At 33.8% G+C, this 24,998-nt stretch overlaps 1 protein-coding gene across 5 annotated transcripts; it reads left to right on the top strand.

Moving 5' to 3' along the window:
- Window positions 1-15,638: 15,638 nt before the first annotated feature.
- On the top strand, window positions 15,639-20,244 carry LOC147506097 (uncharacterized). Of its 5 annotated transcripts, none has more exons than XM_086558404.1 (2): window positions 15,639-17,007; window positions 19,844-20,244. In XM_086558404.1, the coding sequence occupies exon 1, from the start codon at window positions 15,826-15,828 to the stop codon at window positions 16,996-16,998; it is 1,173 nt and encodes a 390-aa protein (XP_086414530.1). In that variant the 5' UTR covers window positions 15,639-15,825; the 3' UTR covers window positions 16,999-17,007; window positions 19,844-20,244. The 5 variants fall into 5 exon arrangements, with proteins under 5 accessions (XP_086414530.1, XP_086414529.1, XP_086414528.1 ...); XM_086558403.1 differs by having other exon boundaries at window positions 19,835-20,244; XM_086558402.1 differs by having other exon boundaries at window positions 19,770-20,244.
- Window positions 20,245-24,998: the final 4,754 nt, after the last annotated feature.

Raw genomic sequence — 24,998 nt, 5'->3', positions numbered from 1 at the left:
GCAAAGTGTCAGGCCGCTACCACACTCTCTTCTTTTTTTTTTTTTTTTTTTTTTTTTTTTTTCCAGGAAAGACCTCACTCTCTTCAAAGCTGATTGGTGGTGAAAAAGAATTTTTCACATCTATGGTTGTGGACTTACTTATTTCAATTGGCAACGATGATACATTGTTTATTGTATTCTTGTATTCATTGTTTATTGTAGGTTTAGCTGGTCTCGCTACAAAATATGAGATTTTTTTTTTATTAGCAACCCATCAGCAACGGTTTATAATCGTTACAAACGAATTTTAAATTATTTTTTTAAAATTAACTAACATTTTTGCAACGGTTACAAACCGTTGGTAAATTTTTTAACAAATTACCAACGCTTAAAAAGCGTTTGTGAAATAAAAAACTGTTGCAAAGATTTTAAATTTGTGCACGAAATAGTTATAATAAGCGCTGGAAAGTTCTGTTTGCAACGGTTAATAACCGTTGGAAATTTCTGTTTGCAACACTTTTTAAGCGTTGCAAATATTTCCAACACTTTATCCACACCATATTTGCAACGCTTAAAAAGCATTGCGAAAATTATTAGCAACACTTTTTTGCCGTTGCAAATAACCTGTTATGGTGTAGTGCTTTTTTAGATCAGTTCAATGCAGTTGCATCCATTTTCTGATTTCTCGTTAATTATTATTTTCGGTTAGTCCAATACATTTGCATCCAATTTCCAATTTCCAATTTCCTATTAATTGTTATTTGAGGTTAGTTAAATGTATTTGCATCCAGTTTCTGATTTCTTGTTAATTATTCTGTGAGATTAGTTTAATGTATTTGCATCCAGTTTCTGATTTCTCATTTATTATTTGATAAAGTTGCATTTGCATATAGTTTCCAATTTCCTATTAATTATTGTTTGAGGTTAGTTCAATGAATTTGCATCCAGTTTTCGATTTCTCGTTAATTATTTCTTGAGGTTAGTTCAATGCATTTGCATCCAGTTTATTTTTTGAGATTAGTTCAGTGCAATTGTATCCGGTTTTCGATTTCCGATTTCCCGTTAATTATTTTTTAAGATTAGTTCCATACATTTACATCATGTTTCCAATTTATAATTAATTTTTCTTTGAGGTTAGTTCAATGCAGTTGCATCCAGTTTCCGATCTTCCGTTAATTTAATCTTTGCGGGTTAGCTCAATGTATTTGCATCCAGTTTCCAATTTTCTGACAATTATTTTTTTATAATAGTTTGATGTATTTGCATCCAAGTTTTGATTTTCCGTTAATTATTCTTTGAGGTTAGTTTAATGCAGTTGTATCCATATTCCAATTTTCTATTAATTACTTTTTAAGATTAGTTTAATGTTTACATTTGCATCCAGTTTCCGATTTCTAGTTAAATATTATTTGAGATTAGTTCGATACATTTGCATCCAGTTTTCGGTTCCATATTAATTGTTTTTTGACGTTAGTTTCATTCAGTATTATATATTTTTTAAAATATTTATCATTATTGCTTTGTCATTATTTATTTTTTTTATTTTCTATTATATATTTTGTGATGTTATTTTTGTATAATTGTTTTTAACTATGTTTTGAGGCCGTGTTAAGGATATATTCGAAATAAGTCAGTGTTTTATCATAGACACTAAAATTGTATGATTTGTAATAGAGAATTAGTTTCTACAAATCACCTATTTTTTAGTAATTTTTTTATTTGATCAAATATATAAGAATTTGAACACTAAAAGTGTTTGATTCGTAATAGGACCTTTTACAAATCACCTATTTTTTAGTATTTTTTTTTGTTTGATCAAATATATAAGAATTGAAAATACATTCAAACTCTCCAAATATAAGAATTAGAAATACACTCAAACTCTCCAAAAAAGTTACATGTACGTTGGATTGTAGGCTATTAGAAAAGATTATCTTTTATATTTGAGTGCCACATAGGAGAGAAAAAAAAACTAACTATCATATTAGAGTGCTACATAGGAGAGAGAAAATCTTCCATTAGAAGTCTCTGCTTTAGTATATAGATAGTAGATAGTAGATTACATAATAGGGGTGGGAATTTGGCCCTAACGACCCTAACCCGGCCCTGACCGACCGGACCCTAAGCCCTATAAAGCCCTTACAACTAAAGCCCTCACAGAGTTTAGGGCAGGGCCGACCCGGCCCTAATGCCTTCTAAGGCAGGGTCAGGGCTAAGGTTCTGAAACATAGGCCCGACCCTAACTAAGCCCTAACCAAGCCCTAGTTATAATTTCACTATAAAATACACAACTAAAACTATCCAACTCCTTGTTACATATTTTCAATTAAAATAACACCGGCCCTTTGTAATTTATCACTTACCGTATGGGTACTTCTAATAACTTGTCTTATATCATAAAAACTTGTAAACCTAATTGTTTCTATCTCACAACTCACGTACACCTTACAACTCCCCGTCTAACCTAGTCGCCAAGAACAATAATGAGCACTGGGCACTAGCCTAATGAAAAATAGGTTGACGTCAGTAAAACCTCATTCCATACTCTTATTTGTCTTTGTGTTCTTCAATGCTAAATGTAATTTTGGTGAGATTTGAGTACAAGAAATAACGGATTTATGTCAGTGAAAGCTCATTCCAAAATGTGTCTTGTGCATTTTAACTGTAATTTTGAAATATAAATATGAGTCTCTATGTACTTCAGTTTATTAGATTGTGGATATGCATTTTAAATTGTTGGACTTATCAAGAATTATTACTAAATTGGTTGTTATTCAAATTTCAAAGTGGTGGGACTTTGAGTTTGCAAATCTTTGAATTTTTTTTATAATATAAATGAGTTTTAAAACTGATGCAGTAAAAAGAAGAAAATATATAGGCCCGACCCTAAAATGTTAAATAGGGCTTAGGGTAGGGTCAGGGCTTGAAATTTAGACTTATGACCCGGCCCTATGGGGACTTTAGGGCCGGGCTGGCCCGACCCTAATAATTGAAAGACTTTAAATGTTTAGGGCCGCGTTAGCCCGACCCGCCCATTGCCCACCCCTATTGCATAGGATATTCTTATTCATCAATCATCCTAATTCTCTCTTACCAAGAATAAAAAAAGTGTGAATCTAGTCACTTGAAGGTAGGGGTGGGAATTTGGCCCTAACGACCCTAACCCGGCCCTGACCGACCCGACCCTAAGCCCTATAAAGCCCTCACAGAGTTTAGGGCGGGGGGGCTAGGGCTAAGATTCTAAAACATAGGCCCGACCCTAACCAAGCCCTAACCGGCCCTGTTTCACACTTTCACTATAAATACACATACCATAATTGTCCAACTCTTTGTTAAATATTTTCAATTAAAATAACATTGTCCTTTGTAATTTATCACTTACACCCAAGGGTACTTCCAATAACTTGTCTTATATAACAAAAACTTGTCAACTTAACAGCCATGAAGAACAATGAGCACTAGCCTAATAAAAAATAAGACTTTATTCCTTTGATCATCAAGTCAAAGTCCATAACTTATTATTCTCAATTTCTTTTCTCACTTATTTCTTATAAATTATATTTTTATTCACATCCAAGCCAAGTCTAAAACTAAAGATTTCCTTCCACACCATTAAAGCAAAATACAGAGCATACATTTGTAACATAGAAACCAAAAAACAACCTTTGTCAGAAAAATGACATTTGTAATCTCAAACATTTCTCCATCACTTGTTCAAAAGCCAATATTTTTATTTCCATATACAAAGCTTGAATCACTTTTAAATTAGAAGAAAGGTAATATTATATTTGTTTGAATCTATTATAGAAATAATTTATGATATTACAAATAGTTTAACAACTTCCATGACCCTTAACCAAAACTATTATGTTTCTTCTTTATATCTATTACTTCTTCCTTTAAAATGATAATATGATTATTTGTCTATATATTTCAATTTAAAATGTAATTTTAGTGAGGTTTGAGTACAAGGAAGAACAAATTCAACTCTCGATGTACTTAATTTTCATTAGATTGTGGATGTGCATTTTAAATTTTTGGACTTATCTGGGGATTATTACTAGATTGGTTGGACTTTGAGTTTGTAGATTATTGTACATTTTTGTAATATAAATGAGTTTTAAAACTGATGTAGTAAAAAAAAGAAAATATATAGGCCCCGCCTAAAAGCCTTTAAAGAGGGCTTAGGGTGGGGTAAGGGATCGAGGTTTAGACTTGTGACCGCCCCCGACCCGACCCTATGTTGACTTTAGGGCGGGCTTAATCCGAATCTAATATTTGAAGGGCTTTAAATGTTTAGGGCTGGGCTAGCCCGACCCGGCCCATTGCCCACCCCTAATTGAAGGTCTCTGCTTTAGTATATAGACTAGCTTTCAAACCCGTCCTACGAACGGGTGTCATCGTATTAAATTATTGTAAAAAATATTAGCAACTATGCATAGCTATGAGATATGAAAATTATATTAAACAGTCATTCAAATTTCTTACACCACTCTCTATAAAAATGAAGTATCAAACCTTGATAAAACTCATCGATTTCTTTTTGTTGTTAAGTTTAATAATAGAAGTTTGATTGAAGTTTTGTGAAAATACCCAATGTGATGAAAATAATATTGAAACTACTTGAATAGCATGACATTTTTAATCATAATAAAAAAATTATGATAAACACTACTTAAAATGCAAAGCTATATTTGTCGTGACATTTATTCCCCCTACATATAATACAAACATGTTTTAGGGTTATTAGTTCAATGCATTTGCATCAAGTTTCTGATTTTTCATTAATTATTCTTTGAGGTTAGTTCAATGTAGTACATTGCATTCAGTTTCTAATTTCTCATTAAATATTCTTTGAGGTTAGTTCAATACAGTTGCATCAAGTTTCCGATTTCCCGTTAATTATTATTTGAGGTTAGTTTAGAGCAATTGCATCCACTTTATAATTTTCCGTTAGTTATTCATTAAGGTTAATTCAGTATAATTGCATCCAGTTTTTGATGTTTCGTTAATTAGTCTTTGAGATTAGTTCAATGCATTTGCATCCAAGTTCCAATCTCCCGTTAATTACTTTTTGAGATTAGTTCAATACATCTGCATCCAGTTTCTGATTTTTCTTTATTTATATTTTGAGGTTAGTTGAATGCTGTTGCATCCAATTTTCGATTCCCGTTATTTATTTTTTGAGGTTAGTTCAATACAGTTGCATCCAATTTCCGATTTCTCGTTAATTATTATTTGTGGTTAGTTCAATATATTTGCATCTAATTTTCAATTTCATGTTATTTGTTCTTTGAGGTCAGTTCAATGCAATTGCATCCAGTTTCCAATTTCTCGTTTATTATTTGATAATATTGCATTTGCATCTAGGTCCCGATTTCCAGTTAATTATTGATTGAGGTTAGTTCAATGAATTTGCATCCAGTTTCCAATTTTATGTTAATTATTTCTTGAGGTTAGTTCAATGCATTTGCATCCAATTTATTATTTATGCTTTGAGGTTAGTTCGATGCAATTACATCTGGTTTCTGATTTCCCGTTAACTATTCTTTGAGGTTATTTCAATGCATATTTGCATTTAGTTTCTGATTTCCCACCAATTATTCTATGAGGTTAGTTCAATGCAGTTGCATCCGGTTTTTGATTTTCTGTTAATTATTTTTTGAGTTTAGTTCAATGCATTTGCATCCAGTTTCTGGTTTCCCATTAATTATTATTTGAGGTTTGTTTGATGTATTTTCATACCGTTTACGATTTCCCATTAAATATTTTTCAAGGATTTGCATCCAATTTCTAATTTTCCGTTAGTTATTCTCTGACGTTAGTTTAATGCAATTGCATCCAGTTTCCGATTTCTAGTTAATTACTTTTTGAGTTTAGTTTATTGCATTTGCATAAAGTTTTCGATTTCCCGTTAATTACTCTTTAAACTTAGTTATGTATTTGAATCCAATTTTCGATTTTTTTTTTTAATTATTCAATGTGGTGTGTAATACCAACTTCTACTGATCCATCTGCAGTGTCCTTGCAAACATGACATAAAAAATATATTATGTTTGATTTACTATGTTGGATTATCAAAGATTATTCAGTTCACAATTCCCCGTTAATTATTCTTTAAATTATGCATGACTCACTATGTGGAATCTGCAAAGATTATCTACGAACGGGTGTTATTATATTAATTATTCTAAAAAATATTTGCAAATATGCATAACTATTATATATTAATATTATATTGATCACTCATCCAAATTTCTTATAACGTGAAAACCTCACTCTTCATTAAAAAAAAAAAAAAAAAAAAACTTATATTTGATAAAACCCTTCAACTTTATTTTGTTGTTTAATAATAGAAGTTTAATTGAAGTTTTGCGAGATTGCTTAATAAGGCGAAGTTTATATATATTGAAGCTACTTGAATAGTAAATAGTTACCAATCATACGGAAAGAGATAAGATAAACACAATTTTAAATGCAAAATTATACTTATCGAGACATTCTCACAATATATAATCCAACTATGTTTTGAGGTTAGTTCAATGCATTTGCATCAAGTTTCTGATTTTTCGTTATTTATATTTTGAGGTTAGTTCAATGCAATTGAATCCAATTTCCGATTTCCGTTATTTTTTTTAGGTTACTTCAATGCAGTTGCATCTAGTTTCCGATTTTTCATTAATTACTCTTTGTAGTTAGTTCAATACATTTGCATCCCATTTCCAATTCCCTGTTAATTGTTCTTTGAGGTCATCTCAATACATTTGCATCCAGTTTCTGATTTCCCGTTAATTAGTCTGTAAGATTAGTTTAATACATTTGCATACAATTTCTAATTTCTCGTTTATTATTTTATAAGGTTGCATTTGCATCTAGTTTCCGATTTCCTGTTAATTATTGTTTGAGGTTAATTCAATGAATTTGCATCAAGTTTCTAATTTTTCGTTAATTAGTTCTTGAGGTTAGTTCAATGCATTTGCATCCAGTTTATTTTTTAAGATTAATTAGTTCAGTGTAGTTGCATCCGGTTTCCGATTTCCCATTAATTATTCTTTAAGATTAGTTCCACGCATTTGCATCATGTTTCTAATTTATAATTAATTTTTCTTTGAGGTTAGTTCAATGCAGTTGCATCCAGTTTTCGATTTCCCGTTAATTTAATCTTTGAAGGTTAGTTCAATTCATTTGCATCCAGTTTCCGATTTGTCGACAATTATTTTTTGATATTAGTTTGATGTATTTGCATCCAAGTTTTGATTTTCCGTTAATTATTTTTTGAGGTTAGTTTAATGCAATTGTAACCATATTCTGATTTTCTATTAATTAATTTTTAAGATTAGTTTAATGCTTGCATTTGCATCCAGTTTCCGATTTTCTGCTAAATATTATTTGAGGTTAGTTTGATGGATGGAAATGCATCCAGTTTTCGGTTCCCCATTAATTGTTCTTTGACGTTAGTTTTATTCAGTATTATATATGTTTTAAAATATTTGTCATTATTGCTTTGCCGTTATTTTTTTTTTTTCATTTTCTATTATATATTTTGTGATGTTATTTTTTGTATAATTTAATTTTACACATGTAATTTGTTATATATATATATATTGTGGCCAGAATTTAATTTTACTGAATCTCATTATTTCAAGATATATATATATATATATATATATATATATATATATATATATATATATATATATATATAAGTGTTGAAAATTTATAAATTTATAAATTTAATTGGAATATATCGTAATTATTGTGGCCAGAATTGTGATTTTTAGAATCTTTAACTATGAATAATTGTTTAAATCCCATTGTGAATGACGCATCAAATCGAAAGGGTTTTAGGAAAATCGTTTTCGGTGGAAACTATTGCTTTTAGTATTTTTTTTTTTTTTTTCGTAATTAGCTATATTGTTTAGGAAAAGTTGGAAACTCTGTGAAACTCTAGATGAGATTAATTTTTTTCGTAATTAGTTATAGTGTTTAGGAAAAGTTAGAGACTTTCTGAAACTTTAGATGGAATTGTTTTCTTATTTATATCATACTTTTTTATAAGTAGTAATAGAGTTTAGAAAAAACTGGAGTCCCTGCAAGTGTTCCAAAAAATAGATTGGTGAGGGTATAACTATAATATATATCTAAGGAATTGAAATATGTCGTAATTATTGTGTCCGTAATTGTGATTTTTTGAATCCTTAACTGAATAAATGTCTAAATCACACAGTGGATGACGCATCAAATCGAAAGGGTTTTAGGAAAATCGTTTTCGGTGAAAATTATTGTTTTTAGCAATTTAGTTTTTTGTCTCCTATTTTGTTTTCGTAATTATATTAGTAATATTGTTTAAGAAAAGTTGGAGATTCTGTGAAACTCTAGATGAGATTGTTTTTTCGTAATTAGCTATAGTGTTTAGGAAAAGTTGAAGAGTTAGTGAAACTCTAGATGAGATTGTTTCCTTATTTATATCATACTTTTTTATATTTAGTAATAGAGTTTAGGAAAAACTGGAGTCTCTATGAGGGTATAACTATAATATCAAAGACCATTAATACTCAGTAGTTGAGAATGCTCCCAGGCACCCACGTCAGCCCCCTTTTTTTCTCTAGGACTAACACATCAGATTTTACTTAAAAAAATGAATTCTACGCCCTTTTTTTGCGATTTCAATTGTTCGTAGCCCAAAATACATAGAAACCCAAAATAGATAAGTAGATAAAAACCTCTTTCTTAAATCTTATCTCATTCTTAAATTTTATCTCCATTCTTACTCCGTTCTTAAATCTTATCTCCAAACAAAACAAGTTTTTTTTCATTAATGGAACCATCGTCTATATTTCAGATTGGATCCAATGCCAAATAAATAAAAACAAAACAAAACAAATAAACCCATACTTCTTCTTCTCACCGAACCTTAAAAAAAAAATAGAGAGAGAGAAAGAGGAGAGCAAAAGACTCTTCGTCAAAACCCCAGACCAATCAATCCATCCGAAAAAATATAACCATTCCTAATTCAATGGGTGCAAATATCACAACACCCATATCTCATATTCCATAACACCATTACATGTGAGAAGCAAAAAGTGTTTACACCCATCTCGCCTTCTCAAAAATTGGTCAATACATAAATGGCAGCAGCAGCAAACAATAAGAGCAGCCATAACTTCATGTCGTTGTTGTTTATCTCCAAAGGGTAGTGGTACTTTCTCATCACGTTATATTTCTTCTTTTCTTCATTCTCAAAACACTCATTAACAGATTCACAAACCATATCACTCATCACCTTAAACACACCAAACACTAAAGCCCAATTAGAACACTTCATAACCGACCAATGTTTATCTAAAGACATATGAACATGCATTGGGTTACTTTAATCAAGAATCGAAATATGCCCCACACCTTCGTTTACACTTTTAATATGTTATTAAAAGCAATGTAACGATATAGACTGAAGAGGTTTTGGAAGTTATTAACTTGTATAGGAAGATAGGTTTGATTGGCCGATCCTGGATAACTATACATTGACTATATTGATACATTGTTATTGTCATTTGAATTTTGTTGATTGCGGGTTTGCGGTTTTTGGGGAGAGGATTAAAAGAGGGCATAATCCGGATACGATTATTTTTGGTTCTTTGATTAAGGGTCTTTGTGTGGAGAATAGGTTATCGGATCGTGAACGCTATTTTGAGAAGATGAGAATGTTGAAATGCCCTTTGAAGCCTACTTATGGTTTTGTTATTAATGGGTTTTGTAGGACGGGTAAGGTAATGGATGCTAATGGTTTGCTTAGGAAAATGGAGGAGAAGAATTGTAAGCCTAATGTGGTTGCGTATAATATAGTTATTAATGGGTTTGTTAAGGAGGGAGTTATGGGTGAGGCACTTAAGTTGTTTGGAGAAATGAGGGATAAAAATGTATTCCCTAATGTCACCACTTACAGTTCTATTATTCATGGGTATTTTATCGGAGGCTATATGAATGATGCTATTAGAATTTTTCCGTGAAATGATGGAGCAATGAGTTCCGCCAAACGTGATAACATATAACACGTTGATGCATGCTCTTTGCAAAGAAGGGAGGGTTGTGGAAGCACATGGAATGCCATTTGTATGATGATTCGGAGTAGTGAGGTTCCTGATGCGGATTCGTACAATATATTGATGGTGTTACTTTGTATTTGCAAATGTCATCCCGAAAGTGTCTCATAACACTAGAATGGTTTGTATTAATCTTATTAAAGATGCTCTCATCGGTTTTGATTTGTTTTTAGAGAAAAGCATCTACACCTTTGTTAAGCTTTTTACGGAAATTCAATTTAATGTGGCAAGCATTACTAACTTGATGAGCCAAGTATTTTGCTGCCATTGTCATTTGCTTTTGGTGTCTTTGACAGTTTCTAGCCACTTGATAATCAGGTTGGAAATTAAGGTAGTTTCATATGTTGCATTTAGGCTACTAAACTGTTAGTAGCCCATCGCTCCCGTATCCCGTAGAGGCTTTGTTTTACTCTTTGTTGGTCTTATTTTGAAGTTTAGCTTCTATTGAAATAACTAGGTTACATTTTTATTGTTGAGCTCTTAGATTTACAAATAATTTGCCTAGAAACAAAATAACAATAAGTATGGCTGTCGCCAAAGAAGAAGAAGAACCAAAAACTGAAACCGTTGTTGAAGAAACCAAGGAAGAAGAGACTACGCCAACGCCAACGCCAATTGTTGAAGAAGAACAAGTACCACCGGAAGAAGTCTTCACTTGGGGAGAAGAGTGATACTATTCTCTTGAAGTTCTTGTGAGGTCGCGATTTCAAGGTCAAGGATGCATTCACTATGGTGAAGAACACGTCTTTGTGGAGAAAGGAGTTTGGTATCGAAGGATTCTTGATGAAGATCTTGGTACTGATCTTGAAAAGTTGTTTTCATGAATGGTTTTGATAAAGAAGGACACCCGGTTTGTTATAATGTTTATGGGGAGTTCCGAACAAGGAATTGTATCGTAAGACTTTCTCTCGATGAAGAGAAGAGTAAAAACCGTTTGAGGTGGAGGATTCAGTTTTGGAGAAGAGTATTTAGAAGCTTGATTTTAGTCCAGATTGTTCAGGTTAACGACTTGAAGAACTCACCTGGACCTTTGAAGACGGAACTTCGTCATGCTACTAATCAAGCTCTCTCTATTCTTCAAGACAATTATCCTGAATTCGTCGCTAAACAGGTGTGTGGTTATTGTTTATGATTATCTGATTTAAAGGTCATTAAGTCATTAACATCGTTTACACGAATTACATTTAATTGGAAGAAAGAAATTCCATGTGCTTTTTGCGCATTGTGTTGACATCATGCATGTTTGAGATAGTCGGGCATTGGATGCATTTACCATTCTCAGATATCGTTGTTTCTGCTTTGTAAGCAAATTTGTGAGTGTGTTGAGGTAAATAATTCAAAAGTAATTGGTACCAAAGAACTACAATCTCATGAGTACGCCTAATGAACATGCTACGTTAGGATGTACACGCCCTGTTGAGGTGGTAAATTTGTAGGGTTCGAACCATGAAATACAAAGCTTTTCTCTCCTTGATCTATTTAAACATCGTTTGTCCTTGAGTCTCTCGCATGAAAACGACACCGGAGCGATCACTCATACCGGATTTACAATTTCTGCTTTTCCTTTTCAGTTTCACAAGGTTTGGGGACACTCATGAAGACCGGTTATCGAGAACTCTCGCTTTGCTCATCAAAGTTATATATGGTTTTGAAGCTTTTTCTCTTTAAGGTAGTATAATTTTATAGAGTATTTTGGAATTAGGATTATGTATTGGTAAAGAACTGATTTTATTTAGACAGAAAAATCAGTTCTTGAATCTTCTTCCAAGAAGTGGAACACTACGTGAAACTTTGGAGTTTTCTTGCCCTCTCCTATCACTTTTAGTTATATTCATCTGATTTATTTAAATCCAAAGCAAAGTGTAATAATGTTCAGGAGATGCACTTTTGTCCTTATTACTGATTTTTGCTGAAAACAGAGGAACATTTCCATGTTCACCTGACAACGGAGATCATGTTTTACATCTTCAATGTTTAGTTTAGAATTTTTTATTTCGTCTGATAGACAAACCATAGTCTCCTAAAATAATGGTTGGAGTGTTGGACCACTACAAGTTGTTATAATTATGATGAAATTGCGAGCCATTGATAACTAATTTGCACATGTCATTAATAATCCACTCTTAATATTCATCTCCTTTTATTTCATTTATCGGTGGCCGCTCACTCCTTTTTATTTGTTGTAGGTATGAGTGAGAAATCTATGATGCATGTTGCATGTTTATTAGTCTATTATACGTGAATTAGGTTGCCTTATGTAACTTTCCTTTTATTCTGATAATTGCATAGATTATAAATGTAGAAATTAACATTTTGTAAAGTACCATTACCGATATTATATATTTACATGCCATCGGTTTGAACTTTGAAGTCCGCCGTTTCCTCAATATGTAACCGAAGCAATTACAGGTCCATTACCGGATACACGGTGTTAAATTGCAGAAAGAAGGTTTGAGAGCGAACCATCCGGTTGTTTTCGTGGATTGAAATTGTTCTTGGTGGACTTGAACTTTGGGAAGGTCATCGGTGTCTTTGATGGATTGTTTCGTAATGGGTGGTACCTTTGGTCGGGTATATAAAAGGTATACTATTTTATCATTTTCATGTTGTTGTTGTTGTTTAATTCCGTATGTTACATAGAGATCCCGGATTTTGTATTATTCCTCTTTGGTAGTTGTGTGGTATCTACCAGATTTTATTTCCTTTTGTTTATGTTATAGGATTTGCTTTTGTTTATATGGATGATGGCGAGATTTTACTTGGTGCTATTCCGCCAAAGACTCGGCTGAAAGTGGGGAAGGTAAGAGAGAGTCTCAACTTTTGGTTTTCTTTGGATTCCACACCGAGAAATGGGCAGCAGGTTGGTGGTGCTCATGGTCTACCAAATGATCGCAACACACCGAAAGTAATGTTATGTCAATTCATCCCGGTCTTAGTAGTCATATGAACAATAACAACCACATGGTTGGAAGTGGAGTCTTGAATACTTCAAAGACAAACCGCATTGGCTCTCGGCAATTATCGAACTTGCGTGGAGAACTCCATGAATTGAATCCTAACGCGCTTCAACAAGAGGCTTCTCCCTTCAATACTCCAATTCGGACACAAACTTCTCCATTTCAAGGTCATGAATCTTCGATTCGGGGATCAATGCAAAACATACCGGTTAATGGATTGTCAACCCCACGCCCAATTTCAAGCAAAGAAGACCCAATAAGCGGTGCACTACGCCAGAACCATTCACGTCTTCTCAAGGCGGCCCGAATTTTGCAAGAAGACATGATCAAATAGGTTGCTTCATGAGATGATGAATAACGATGGAGGAAGGGTGCAACAACAATCACTGGTGGGCATAATGCAAATGGACTCAGAGGTGAGGCAACCTTTAATGTATTAAATGGGGCCACAAATGGAGGTCCGCCAAATGAGGCGGGTGCTTCTACATGCATGGTTGGGATGCGAATAGGAACAAAGATAATGCTCCGGGCGGTATTATCAATGAGATGCGAGAATAGGAACAACGACTTTAAGACCTCGGCTAATATCAACCCCATGTTTGGTGGTAACGCGGTTTAGTCCTGAAATCTTCGGATGACACGAAGAATCTTCACTTGCCTGAATTGGAACAGGATATAACTAACGAATTCCCTGAGTGGGACGTATAAAGGCTCCCGAGTTTGAATTATAGAGAGTAAAATAGAGATAGAGAGTGAAATATGTTGACTTTAGCTCTACTTTATTGACTTTAGCTCTACTTTAGCTCTATTTTAGCTCTACTTTATTGACTTTAGCTCTACTTTATTGACTTTAACACTACTTTTAAAGGGATAGAGAGCCATTGGACTCAGCCTTAGTCTGTAACAGCATTAATTATGGTAATATCATCAAACATGTGGAAGAAAGAAAAGTTTTCTGGGAGATAACAAGAAGTTCTCCATGTAAGTTTCATGTCTTCTATCTGAGAACATTCGCTTCACGGTTCATTACTATATATATAATGGACACATCGCCCATGGTCTAGGACGAGGAATTTAATAAGGCGACATGGTGACTCTATTCTACTTGGTGATAATTCTTACGGGGAGACCTTAAGTAGGACTAATTCGGAAAAAAAAAGCACTCAAGACAACAAAATTATTTCGGAACAATATGCATTTGTGAGACCGATGGCACAGGGAATGCCGCAAATGTTTGACGGCGACATTTCTAACGGTCTTTGTAAAGCCGGTTACAATAGTGCCATTTGCAAGTCCAAATGGAGAAGCTCGCGAGATATGACCCTTTTATGCTTAAAATAGTTATTAATCGGCGTGGAAAAAGTAATGTTGCAATAAAATCGTGATAAGATTCATATAACTATATATTTTAGGATAGTATCATTATCTCACATCAGTCCTTTTCCGGATGTAATTAAAAAACTTCTAATTACTGGTCAAATTACAAAACAAAATGGACTCTTCACCCTATGAAATATATATATACCAACCACATACATGCTAAACACAATTTATTCCATGACAATATATGTTTTTTTTTTATTAAACTACTATAATAAAAAAAAATAAGATAATCAAACATTCAACAAGAATCAAACATACAACAAGAAGATCGTGGAGTACAAAACAAAACACAATGTTTCATTGAAGAGTGCACTTAGAGAAATTTTCAAAAAGAAAAATATTTATGAAGAACCGGTTTTACAGTTCAATATTTGAGAACTATCAAGACGTGAGCGGATGTTCTTAATCAATGTGCCTATACTAAGAGAATACCATCAAGATCCAAATTATCCTAGCATACAAACATCATTTGGAACATACCAAACCAAGAAAGTTGACTCAAAAATGTTGTTGCAGGAAATGTCATACGCTATCTACAACAGATCGATATACAAGTTTGAAGTACTAGATGTGAACTACAACGAACTCATGACTAGGCGTGAAGAGCTCTCTGAAGCCAAATATTCAAGTAGAAGAACTTCAAATCTGAGAATGAAGCATTGTGCGTAATGAATATAATTAGGTTATCGCTAAACATATGGTATGTTTTGAGTATGCGTGTTATATTCCAACATATGGTATGTTTTGAGTCGTGTTATATTTCTTGATTGTTTGTTTTATATTTTGATATAGTTTATATAGGTGGATGATAAGAATTGTTATTTAGGATAATAATAACCCAAAAATAGAAATAAAACCTTTTGTCAAAACCCTTCTAAAAAAATTAGAAAAACATAAACCCTTCAAATAAAGTATACAATGAATCATTAGCTATCAATATACATATATTATTTATTCAAGTAGATTTTAGGCTTTTGAGTCATTAGCTATTTATGTAGCAAGTCCGGCCATAGGCCGGGCCAAATGGCTAGTATATCTAAAGATAAAGATAAATATTTGTTTCCTATTTTATCTCATATTTTTTCTTAATTAGCCATGACACGTGAACACCCTAGAAACGCTTCATCAATTGAAGAGGGTAGAGCTATAATATATATATATAAAGATATTCTTATTCATCAATTCTCCTAGTTCTCTCCTACTAAGAATAAAGAAAGTGTGAATCTAGTCACTTTTCAAGTGCTGTATATATGGGGGTGCCCTTAACATATTTCCATCTACCCGGGGATGCTCAAAAGTTAAAACTAAAAAAACATTCAAACCCTTGTTCGCTACAGTTTCTTGCAATTCAAGCTGGAGTGTCTCTGTAAGTTGTTTTAATTATTCATCCCCTTTTTGTTACAATGTTGCATGCACTTGTTCGTACAACTTTACAACAAACTAAACCAGTAACTACTGTACTTCATCTTCATCTCAATTTCCATTGCCATGGTTTTACATCAAGTTCATCAAACCCCAACACATCTTTAACAGTAGAGTATCTTATGAACTCATGTGGATTACCACTTAAAACGGCTCTTAAGGCATCCAAGAAACTCAACTTGAAAACCACTGAAAACCCAGACTCAGTGCTGACTTTGTTGAAAAACCATGGGTTGACTCAAATATCCATAGCTAAACTCATTTCAAGGAACCCCCTTATACTAAATGCTGATGTCAACAAAACAATCAAGCCCAAGATTGAATATTTAACTAGTTTGGGTGTTTCTGGTTCTAGGCTAGTTAAGATTCTCACAAGTGTTCCAAAGTTTCTACATATTAGTTTGGAGAACCGAATCATTCCTTCTATCAATTTCATCGAGAGTTTTACTGATACCAATGAACAGTTTCTTACCATTTTGAATAAACCGAGTAGGATTTTTCATATTAAGCTTCAGAATGTAATGGAGCCTAATATTGCGATATTGCGGGAATATGGTGTTCCAAAATGCAATATTATGAAGTTGTTCATGACCAATCCTTGGACACTGTCTTTGAAAAACAACCGTTTTAAGACAATAGTTTACGAAGTTAAGGAAATGGGATTTGATTCGTCAAGTTCTATGTTCGTTCGTGCAATTTTTACAATGTCTGGTATAAGTAAATTGAATTGGGAAGAGAGACGGGCTTTTATGCGCAACTTGGGATTTTCTCATGCGGAGAGTCTTTCAATGTTTAAGAGGCAACCCTGTATTTTCGTACTTTCAAAAGAGAATATGCAAAGCAGGGTTGAGTTTTTCACTGTAAAACAAAATTTTGAACTGTCGGATATTGCGAAAAATCCAGTGATACTTACTCTTAGTCTTGAGAAAAGGATCATTCCTAGGTGTAATGTGCTGGAAATTCTGTACTCAAACGGTTTGATAGGAAGAGTGAATGCAGGTTCAGTCACTACAGCGTTGAAATTAAAAGAGGAGAAATTCATAGAGAAGTATGTCACTAAGTATCAAGTGGCAGTCCCTGAGATGGTACATACATACAAACGCCAGATTGGGCTTGCAGATTTGAAAGAGGGAGATGGGCTTTACAAGATGTAGAAAGTTGAGGTATGTATTCGTTTTCTTTTGTGGTTTTTCGTCCTTGACAACTATATCCATCCTACTTTTGTTGCTAGGGTAAACGTGAAGAATGAATGTGATTTAATGTAATCGTACTTGGTTACTTTCACAAATTGTACATTATTTTTTAAGCTCTGCAATTTGTTTGCAGTGTCACTGTGTCTCACTATCTCCTCTGCTTTAATTGTGTTTATAATCAATGGCCCTGAAATTCTCTTTTGAATTCTCACTTTCTGGAGTGGTTTTCGAAGCATACAAAAATGTAGTATTAGCATTTCAGTAAATGGGCAAGACATGTTATCTGTTTTTCATCTTCATATGGTGCTTGACGCTTTGACATTTATGCTCTTTGAGGATATAGGAATAAACTTTCTTAAGGGTGGATAATTATTTGAATACAAAAGTTGCAAAATTATGTTTCTGTGCAGTTGTGCACTATTTGGTCAGTGCCCATTTGGACACATGATAGAGTCTGAACGCTAAAGATGTGCTCTCTAATAGGCAATGAAACACCGGGAAAGTGGTCCGAAAGTGACTCCATGTACCTGGCAGGAGAGATGGTTAGTTATTCTAACCTAGCAGGAACTGGAACTGAGTCAATGAGTGCTGAAACAGATCCACCACTAGGTTGACACAATCTTAAGGTAGTAGAAAGTGTCTAGAAGCTAGAATCTCCGACTTATTCCTCATCAGCCATACTCTCAATGGAAGTCCAGCAGCTCAAGTAGGCAATTAGGTCCTATCCTATATTCTCTCTGAAGGAATCTTCTTGATTTGTAGTGATCCTCAACTAAATAGGAAGGAGGGTCACTGCCTATATTAAAGGCCAAGGCTCTACCACTAAACTACGAACAAGAGGATAGGTAGTGATTCCTCCCTAGTTTGTTCCCACCCTAATCTCTTTTAGGTCTCTTATGTTCTCTTCTTCTTCGTCAGTTGTGCACTTTGCTTTCAGGTGGTGTACAGGGAATGTAAGGTAACCAGAATTTATCGTCACATTAGTCTCCTTTCTTGGTGCGCATCATTGAAAATTCACCAGAAGTCACGAAGTTGAACCCCATTTAGGTGCTTTTTAACAGTCGAATGGAAATAACCTTTTTTAATTCCATTTCTTCTTCCAAATTGTGGCGCAAAGCCCAAATAGAGCTTCAGTGAAAAGTTCCTGAAATAAAATTTAATGTATAGGCTCCATGAAGTCATGAACACGGGTATGCATAGTTATAGGATTATAGACTATAGTTGATGGGGATTTTACGGGTAAGCTGTTTCCTTTCTAGATGATTACGGGTTCCAGTATTCAACTTGTATGACAAATAATTATGTTATTAAGTACCAGAATAACAAAAACTAGCCCCTGAAGAGGAAATTGTATATTAGAAAATAGCAACCACCGTATGTATGGTTTTGATCTTTATACTGCGGTGACTGCTATTTTGAACACTTGACTAGCAAGGAATATCCAGCAAAAATCAAACCTCAGATCATTTCGTATTGATTCACATTTGCATTTTGTTAAGTGTAATTTGAGTTCTTATTGTACACTGTATGATTTTTGTTTCAGCATATGGATGTAATTAGGTTTGATTGTTCTTGTCGCTTTAGCTTTTGCTCTCTGCTTGCTGTTTGATACTAGATTGGCTTTTTTAATAATAAATGTCCTCGGAAAAGTGAGTCTCCCAAGTGACAAATCAGCGAGTAACCACTAGTCTTTTAACACAAACGAGTTTTGAAATGCTCAAGGATTGTACATATACCATTTCTAACTAAGGCTTCTTCTGTACCCTGATATGCCACTTTTGAAGCCTAAGAATATAATCAATTAACATAGTTACAACTCCATGATATGCCACTTTCGTAGCTATATGTTTGTAAGGAGGAGATTTTAAGGTCTTCAGCCCAAGAATTAGTAGGCAACTAAAAAATAGTAATAATTTTCTTTTTGATATGTTGTGTCCTTGTGTCTGACTTATATAGGTCGTCGTGTCAGACACCAACACACTTATCTGTCTCCCTGTTACTAAGGTTGAACCCTGAGTGCGTGCAACAACATTTTATTACAAGAAGTTGCTCTCTGTTTGCTGTGTGATACTAGATTGGCTTTTTTAATAATAAATGTCCTCAGAAAAGTGAGTCTCTCAAGTGACAAATCAGCGAGTAACCACTAGTCTTTTAACACAAACGAGTTTTGAAATGCTCAAGGATTGTACATATACCATTTCTAACTAAGGCTTCTTCTATACCCTGATATGCCACTTTTGAAGCCTAAGAATATAATCAATTAACATAGTTACAACTCCATGATATGCTACTTTCGTAGCTATATGTTTGTAAGGAGGAGATTTTTAAGGTCTTCAGCCCAAGAATTAGTAGTGCAACTAAAAAATAGTAATAATTTTCTTTTTGATATGTTGTGTCCTCGTGTCTGACTTTTAGTAGGGTTCAACTTGGTATGAGCCATGTGTCAAATTGATGATACACGTCCCAGTTTTTAAATTTCAATGAGTTGTCTTCTTTCTTGTGTCTCACCTTAGTTCGGCGACTGGGATTCATCCTATGGGCACGAGTTGGGTAAGATTCATACTCAAGTCAGATTAATGTGTTTGTCCTTGGTTGATACTTGACTCAGATTTTATATTCGGATCACACCTGCTATAGGCATTGGATCTTCCTGGTTTTTTTTAGCAACTGATTTGCTATAGGCATTGGATTTGGACTTGGGTGATAAACCATCTCTTCCTGGTTTTTTTTAGCAATGGATTTGGATGGTCTGTACTGCTGATTATTCCAACTAATCTGTCAGTACAAGAAACAGCAGTGTTTGCAGGAACACAAGATGTCTAGCAGCGGCATTTTCCTTTTTCTGCAGGCTCAGACTGGAATGGAAGTGATTGTCCAAGCTCCTAAAGTAGGATAAACTTTGCTAGCAGTAGTTGGTCATGGTATGATATTGTTTGGGTTCGCGGTACTGAAAATAAGTGTGAGACATTTTCATGCGTGTCAACAAACTTGTGTATCACTGTAGCTGCAGACCCTTTGAGCCATGATTATGTTTACTGGATCAAATGGTAAAAGAAGATTGGGGTAGGAGCCTGCAGCTAATTTATTACATCTGTAGAGTCTGTGATGTTTCTATACTTACGTTTATTGTTTATGTTTTTGTACATGTGAAATCACCTTTGTAATTCTTGTCTTGATGAAAGCATAGTTTATTGAACTCTTACAAAATAGCGTGATCTGTGCCTGAAGGCACTGGCCATGGTCCGTTTTTGGCTGACGAATACTGCTAATACTGCTAGTATATCAAGCACCTTGTTGGAATCCCAAGATTAAATATTCAGGAAGAGGAAAGTAACATGAAGTCTTTGATGCTCTTGACGGAAGCTTATCTCAAGTCTCTAGGGATGCCAATGGTTCAAAATGATGCCCTTCAGAATTTGGATCAACTAAAGGCTTGAGTTTGTTATTTGCTCTTCATTGAAGAGTTTCGAACACACATGGGAAAATGGCTATCAAATTTGCGTACTGGACAAGGGTAAAATCCTCGGTAGTAATACAGACATGGCTAGTAAATACCAGAAAATTAGGCTAGAAGAGTTAATTATAAATATTTAGTAGTCCTAAGAATCCTCTTAAATTTTTTTAGAATTTAATACTCCAATTTGACCAGAATAGACGAAAATATCTTCACTTGGAAACAAGCAGAACTGACTATCTACCCAGTAACGTAGTGGGATGCAAAACAAAATTTTGAATTTCACACAAAAAAGGAAATTGAATAAAAAAATTTAGATATGAAAAGTTGTTCAATTTAGGCAACTAAATTCTCGAGAAAATTAAGTTTGTGAGAGATAAAAAATGAAGAAGACGTCAATTGCGAATTGTGGTCAAAGGTATGTAATAAATTTGTTTCCAATTTTAACAAAGATTAAACTTATCATATATAGAAATTCATTAATTACTGAATTCAATGTATAGCATCTTCCATTAATTTCTCATTTATTTCCAAAATCAGAATTCATATTTTCGAAAACATTTTTGAGCATATGGTAGATGTTTCTCTCACTTTCCTTATAAAGCTTTTATTTGATTGGTTAACATTAACTGTCATTGTGAAAAAAAAAAAAAAAAAAAAAAAAAAAAAACTTAATTGTTTACAAGCATTGCTTACTTTGTAATTGGTAAATAAAGGTTTCAATTTGTTTTAGGAATGTGTATGCCAACTTTTTAAAATGTGAAATCTATGGCAACATTTAAAAATATAAAATCTCTTCATTGGTCATACATTTCAAAATGCAAATTCATTTTGTATTTCATTTTAGCAGTACAAATGGGAAAAACTCTGACTCAGATTTTGAAGATGATTCAAAAAATAAAGTTCAAAAGGAGATTCCAAAACCAGTTGAAGAAAATACGGAAAGTAGCTCATTTGGGGAATATCGATGCAATCTCAAGGGACTATACGACTTAATCAATGGGATCCGGGACAAAATCAATGAGCACCACTTGTACTTATTTAGAGGTACACCTTTTGGGAGTTTCTTCATGTTGTTCTACGAAAAAAAATTCGATTTGTTTCTTTCCAATGAACACACCGAAAACCATTAAGTCGAAAGAGGGCTACCATTGGACACTACTCAGATTGGATTGGGATACTTGGGAATGGCTCATTTTCAATTCAGTGAAGCCAAGAAATGGATCAAACAAGTACATAAGAGATGCTGAAACAATGGTATGACTTTGATTTTATATGCATCACAAATACTTGCATTTCAAAATATAAACACTAATATGAAGTGACAAACAAACTCTTTACACTACTTGGTAATAATTGCTTCAGTATTGCAAAACCATTTAGTAAAATTGTTGACCAGATTGCTTCATTAATTGCTACTTAGTTGGTTAATCAGTTTCTTTGATGTCTTCATCAACGCAGCAATCTTCATCTTAGGATTCATCTAGCCATTGATTCCGCTTTTGTTTACATGCATTAGGGGCACCCTCCACCAGAAAACTGAAAATGTTTTTGATTGCTTTTCAAAAAAATTGTTTTTTTAGCTCAAAACATACTTAGAGTTTAACTGTCCAATAGGTAGTAGCACATATTAGTGTTTGGCTTGGCTCTTTGCCTGTTTTATTGGGCTTTCATTGTTAGTTTGAGGCACACTATAAACATGTTTTTAGCCCCTTGTATATAGGAGATTTTTTTTTTTTTTCAAAAAATTGTATATAGGAGTTCCATAGCAACCTGTGTTGGTTCTGGCACCTTATATATAAGGGGGCTTGTATTATGCATATTTCATTTTTGTTGCCTTCCCTAGAGTGCTGACAATGACTTTGCATTTTAAATTGCATATGGTGTATCACAAATTAAACTTGTCAACACTAGACCCTAAACCTCTACACACTAAACCCTAAATCCCTGTAAATTAGACCCTAATAATAAACTTTAAACCCCAATAAACTAGACCCTAAACCTGAACCCTAAAAACCTCTAAACAATATACCCTAAGTGCATAAACCCTAAACCTCAAGACACTGAATCCTAAACCCCTATAAACTAGACCCTAAACCTCTAGACACTAAACCCTAAACCAACTTATTGCATTTCATAATAGTTGGTCGAAACTACTAAATAATAAAATGCATTTTGTGAAAAATGCATATTATTACGCATATACATTTTAAAATGCATTAGTATTTTAAAATAAATTTACTATGCTGGTGGTTTATATTTGTGCATATGCATTTAAAAATACAAAATAGGTGGTTATAATTGATTATTTGTTAACTTTTCTAAAAGAGGCTCCCTGACCCAATTTATTGATTGTTAATCTGCCTTTGTTATTCTTCCCTAGTCTAACTAAATGATTGAATTTACAGAGAAATAAAGTGACTGAGTTGGTTAACAAACATCGTAGTAAAGAAGGCAAAAAACTGTGGCCTACTGATTCGCCGATTCATCGTATGCCCATAGTCCCAATACTTTTAAAATTTATGTAAATTATTGATTCATTATGAGGACTCTAATATCAATTATGATTTCAAGGTGGACTGTGCAATTTATGTATGCAAGTTCATGCAATGGTCGTATAAACAAAACAATGCCTTCTTATTCACAGGCTCACAGCAAGCAATTGTGGAGAAAAAATTCAAAAAGCTCGTGCAAAGTTGACATTTAAGATCCTGTCTGATAAGAAAAGAAGTTGGAGCTTAAAGCCTGAATAAAATGCGGTGATTGGAAAGGAAGAATGAATCACTTGAAACTGAGTGTTTCAATTTTGGATTTCAAGTTTAGTTTATAATGTATGTGAACTTGAAAATTTGGAATTACTGTAAATTGTTCCACTAGAAATTTGAATCCTACATCGATGCTTCTGACAAAAACACACTTTGCTGTTATACTAGGGAATCATTTCGATCTGCCGCGGACTTTGTCATTGTTTATATAGGATCTGCTGCATTTTTTTGCAATTAAAAGATAATTGTTGGCATTCTTGAATAATCTATAAACTACCAACATATAGTTAGCTAATATACACAAAGAAGACAATTAACTCAATGAGAAAATATCCTACATTCCAAAGCTACATACGTTAAAACTATACATGTTTACTTATAATACCTATAAATATCGATTTGCAGTATTTTGAAAAGGTTCACATTTATTTATTTTTATCTCGGATGCAATTCAAACTATAAATCAAAAGTAATGGAGGTCAAAACAAGCTATGCATTTCAAAATGCTAAGCAACATGACAACGCCATTACTACTCCCCAAACCCACTAAACACCCATAAATCCTAAACACTAAACCATAAACCAACTAAAAACCTAGATCCTAAACTCTAAACCTAGTAAACAATAAACCCTTCAAAGACACCTAGACAATGCTCGCAATTCACATTTTTCTTGCACATTTTAAAATGCATTCACGGTAAACCCTTAAGTATTTTCCATTTCAACCTTGCGATTTAAAAAAAAACGTTCTTATTATGTCCAGATGAAATATGAGTGAATTAACAATTCAAAACAATTCCATTTCAATACAATATGCACTTATATGAAATATGAGTGAAATAACAATATAATGCATTTTAAAATGAGAAAAGAATCTGACCTTATTAATACCGGAGTACTGACGGAATTTCTGACCACTGAGATTGTGGAAGAAATAAAAAGAAGGAATTTAAGTGAAGAATATGAATCACATAAAATGTGAATTAGTTGTTTTTTATTTATTTTTTTCTAATTTTATTTTATTAATAATGATAACGAGTTTTACAAATAATTAGGACAAGCGTGCAACAAGCTACACCGCAAGTCCTTTCTGAATGGCAAATCCTATCCTCCTAAATACAAACTCGTTAGAACCAGTTGTCATTACGTTGCAGTCCATAACTTTCTGCAATCTCTTAAGGAGCTCAGCGATTTGTTGTGCTAAGAAACCAAATGTGTCGAACCGAATGAATGAAACAATGTTAGTTAGCCCTACAAGCCTCCCCGTGTTTCTCAATCTTTTGCGCCACGCTTCTATTAGCTGCGTCACCCCCCCAAAGACTCCATTCCCAATCCCTACCAATGGAGAGGCTCCGGTTACATCAACACACGATGCCTCCCTCGGACCAATCAGAATCAATACATCCGCAGACCGGTGTCGATCTTCCCTCATTCGGATCAATTGAGAAAATTGACGAGAGCCTCCTTCTTCACTTGTACCACGACCTCCAAAATGCATCACATAAAATATCTCGACATGATCATGTCGATATTTGAAAACAGGAAGTGTTGACAATGCGCGATGGTCCCGAAAGCATCTAGTCTACTCTTTTTGCAAAGCGGGGCATAGACCACCGTCCGAGTACAAAAAATCATGAGGCGCATGCAGAAGAATAAAACGATACTCCACCGTTGACATACGGTTGTCCAATAGGCGGGGGATCGGGTCGGATATGGCTATATTGAATCGAATAGTTTCATAA

Source organism: Coptis chinensis, chromosome 4, assembly GCF_015680905.1.
Source record: "Coptis chinensis isolate HL-2020 chromosome 4, ASM1568090v1, whole genome shotgun sequence".
Lineage (NCBI taxonomy): Eukaryota > Viridiplantae > Streptophyta > Magnoliopsida > Ranunculales > Ranunculaceae > Coptis > Coptis chinensis.
Note: the sequence above shows the minus strand (reverse complement) of the source record. Positions and strands in the feature narration are given on the sequence as shown.

Coding starts and splice junctions, on each gene's coding strand:
- LOC147506097 (XM_086558404.1), top strand. CDS start 15,826: ATGTTGCATGCACTTGTTCGTACAACTTTACAACAAACTAAACCAGTA.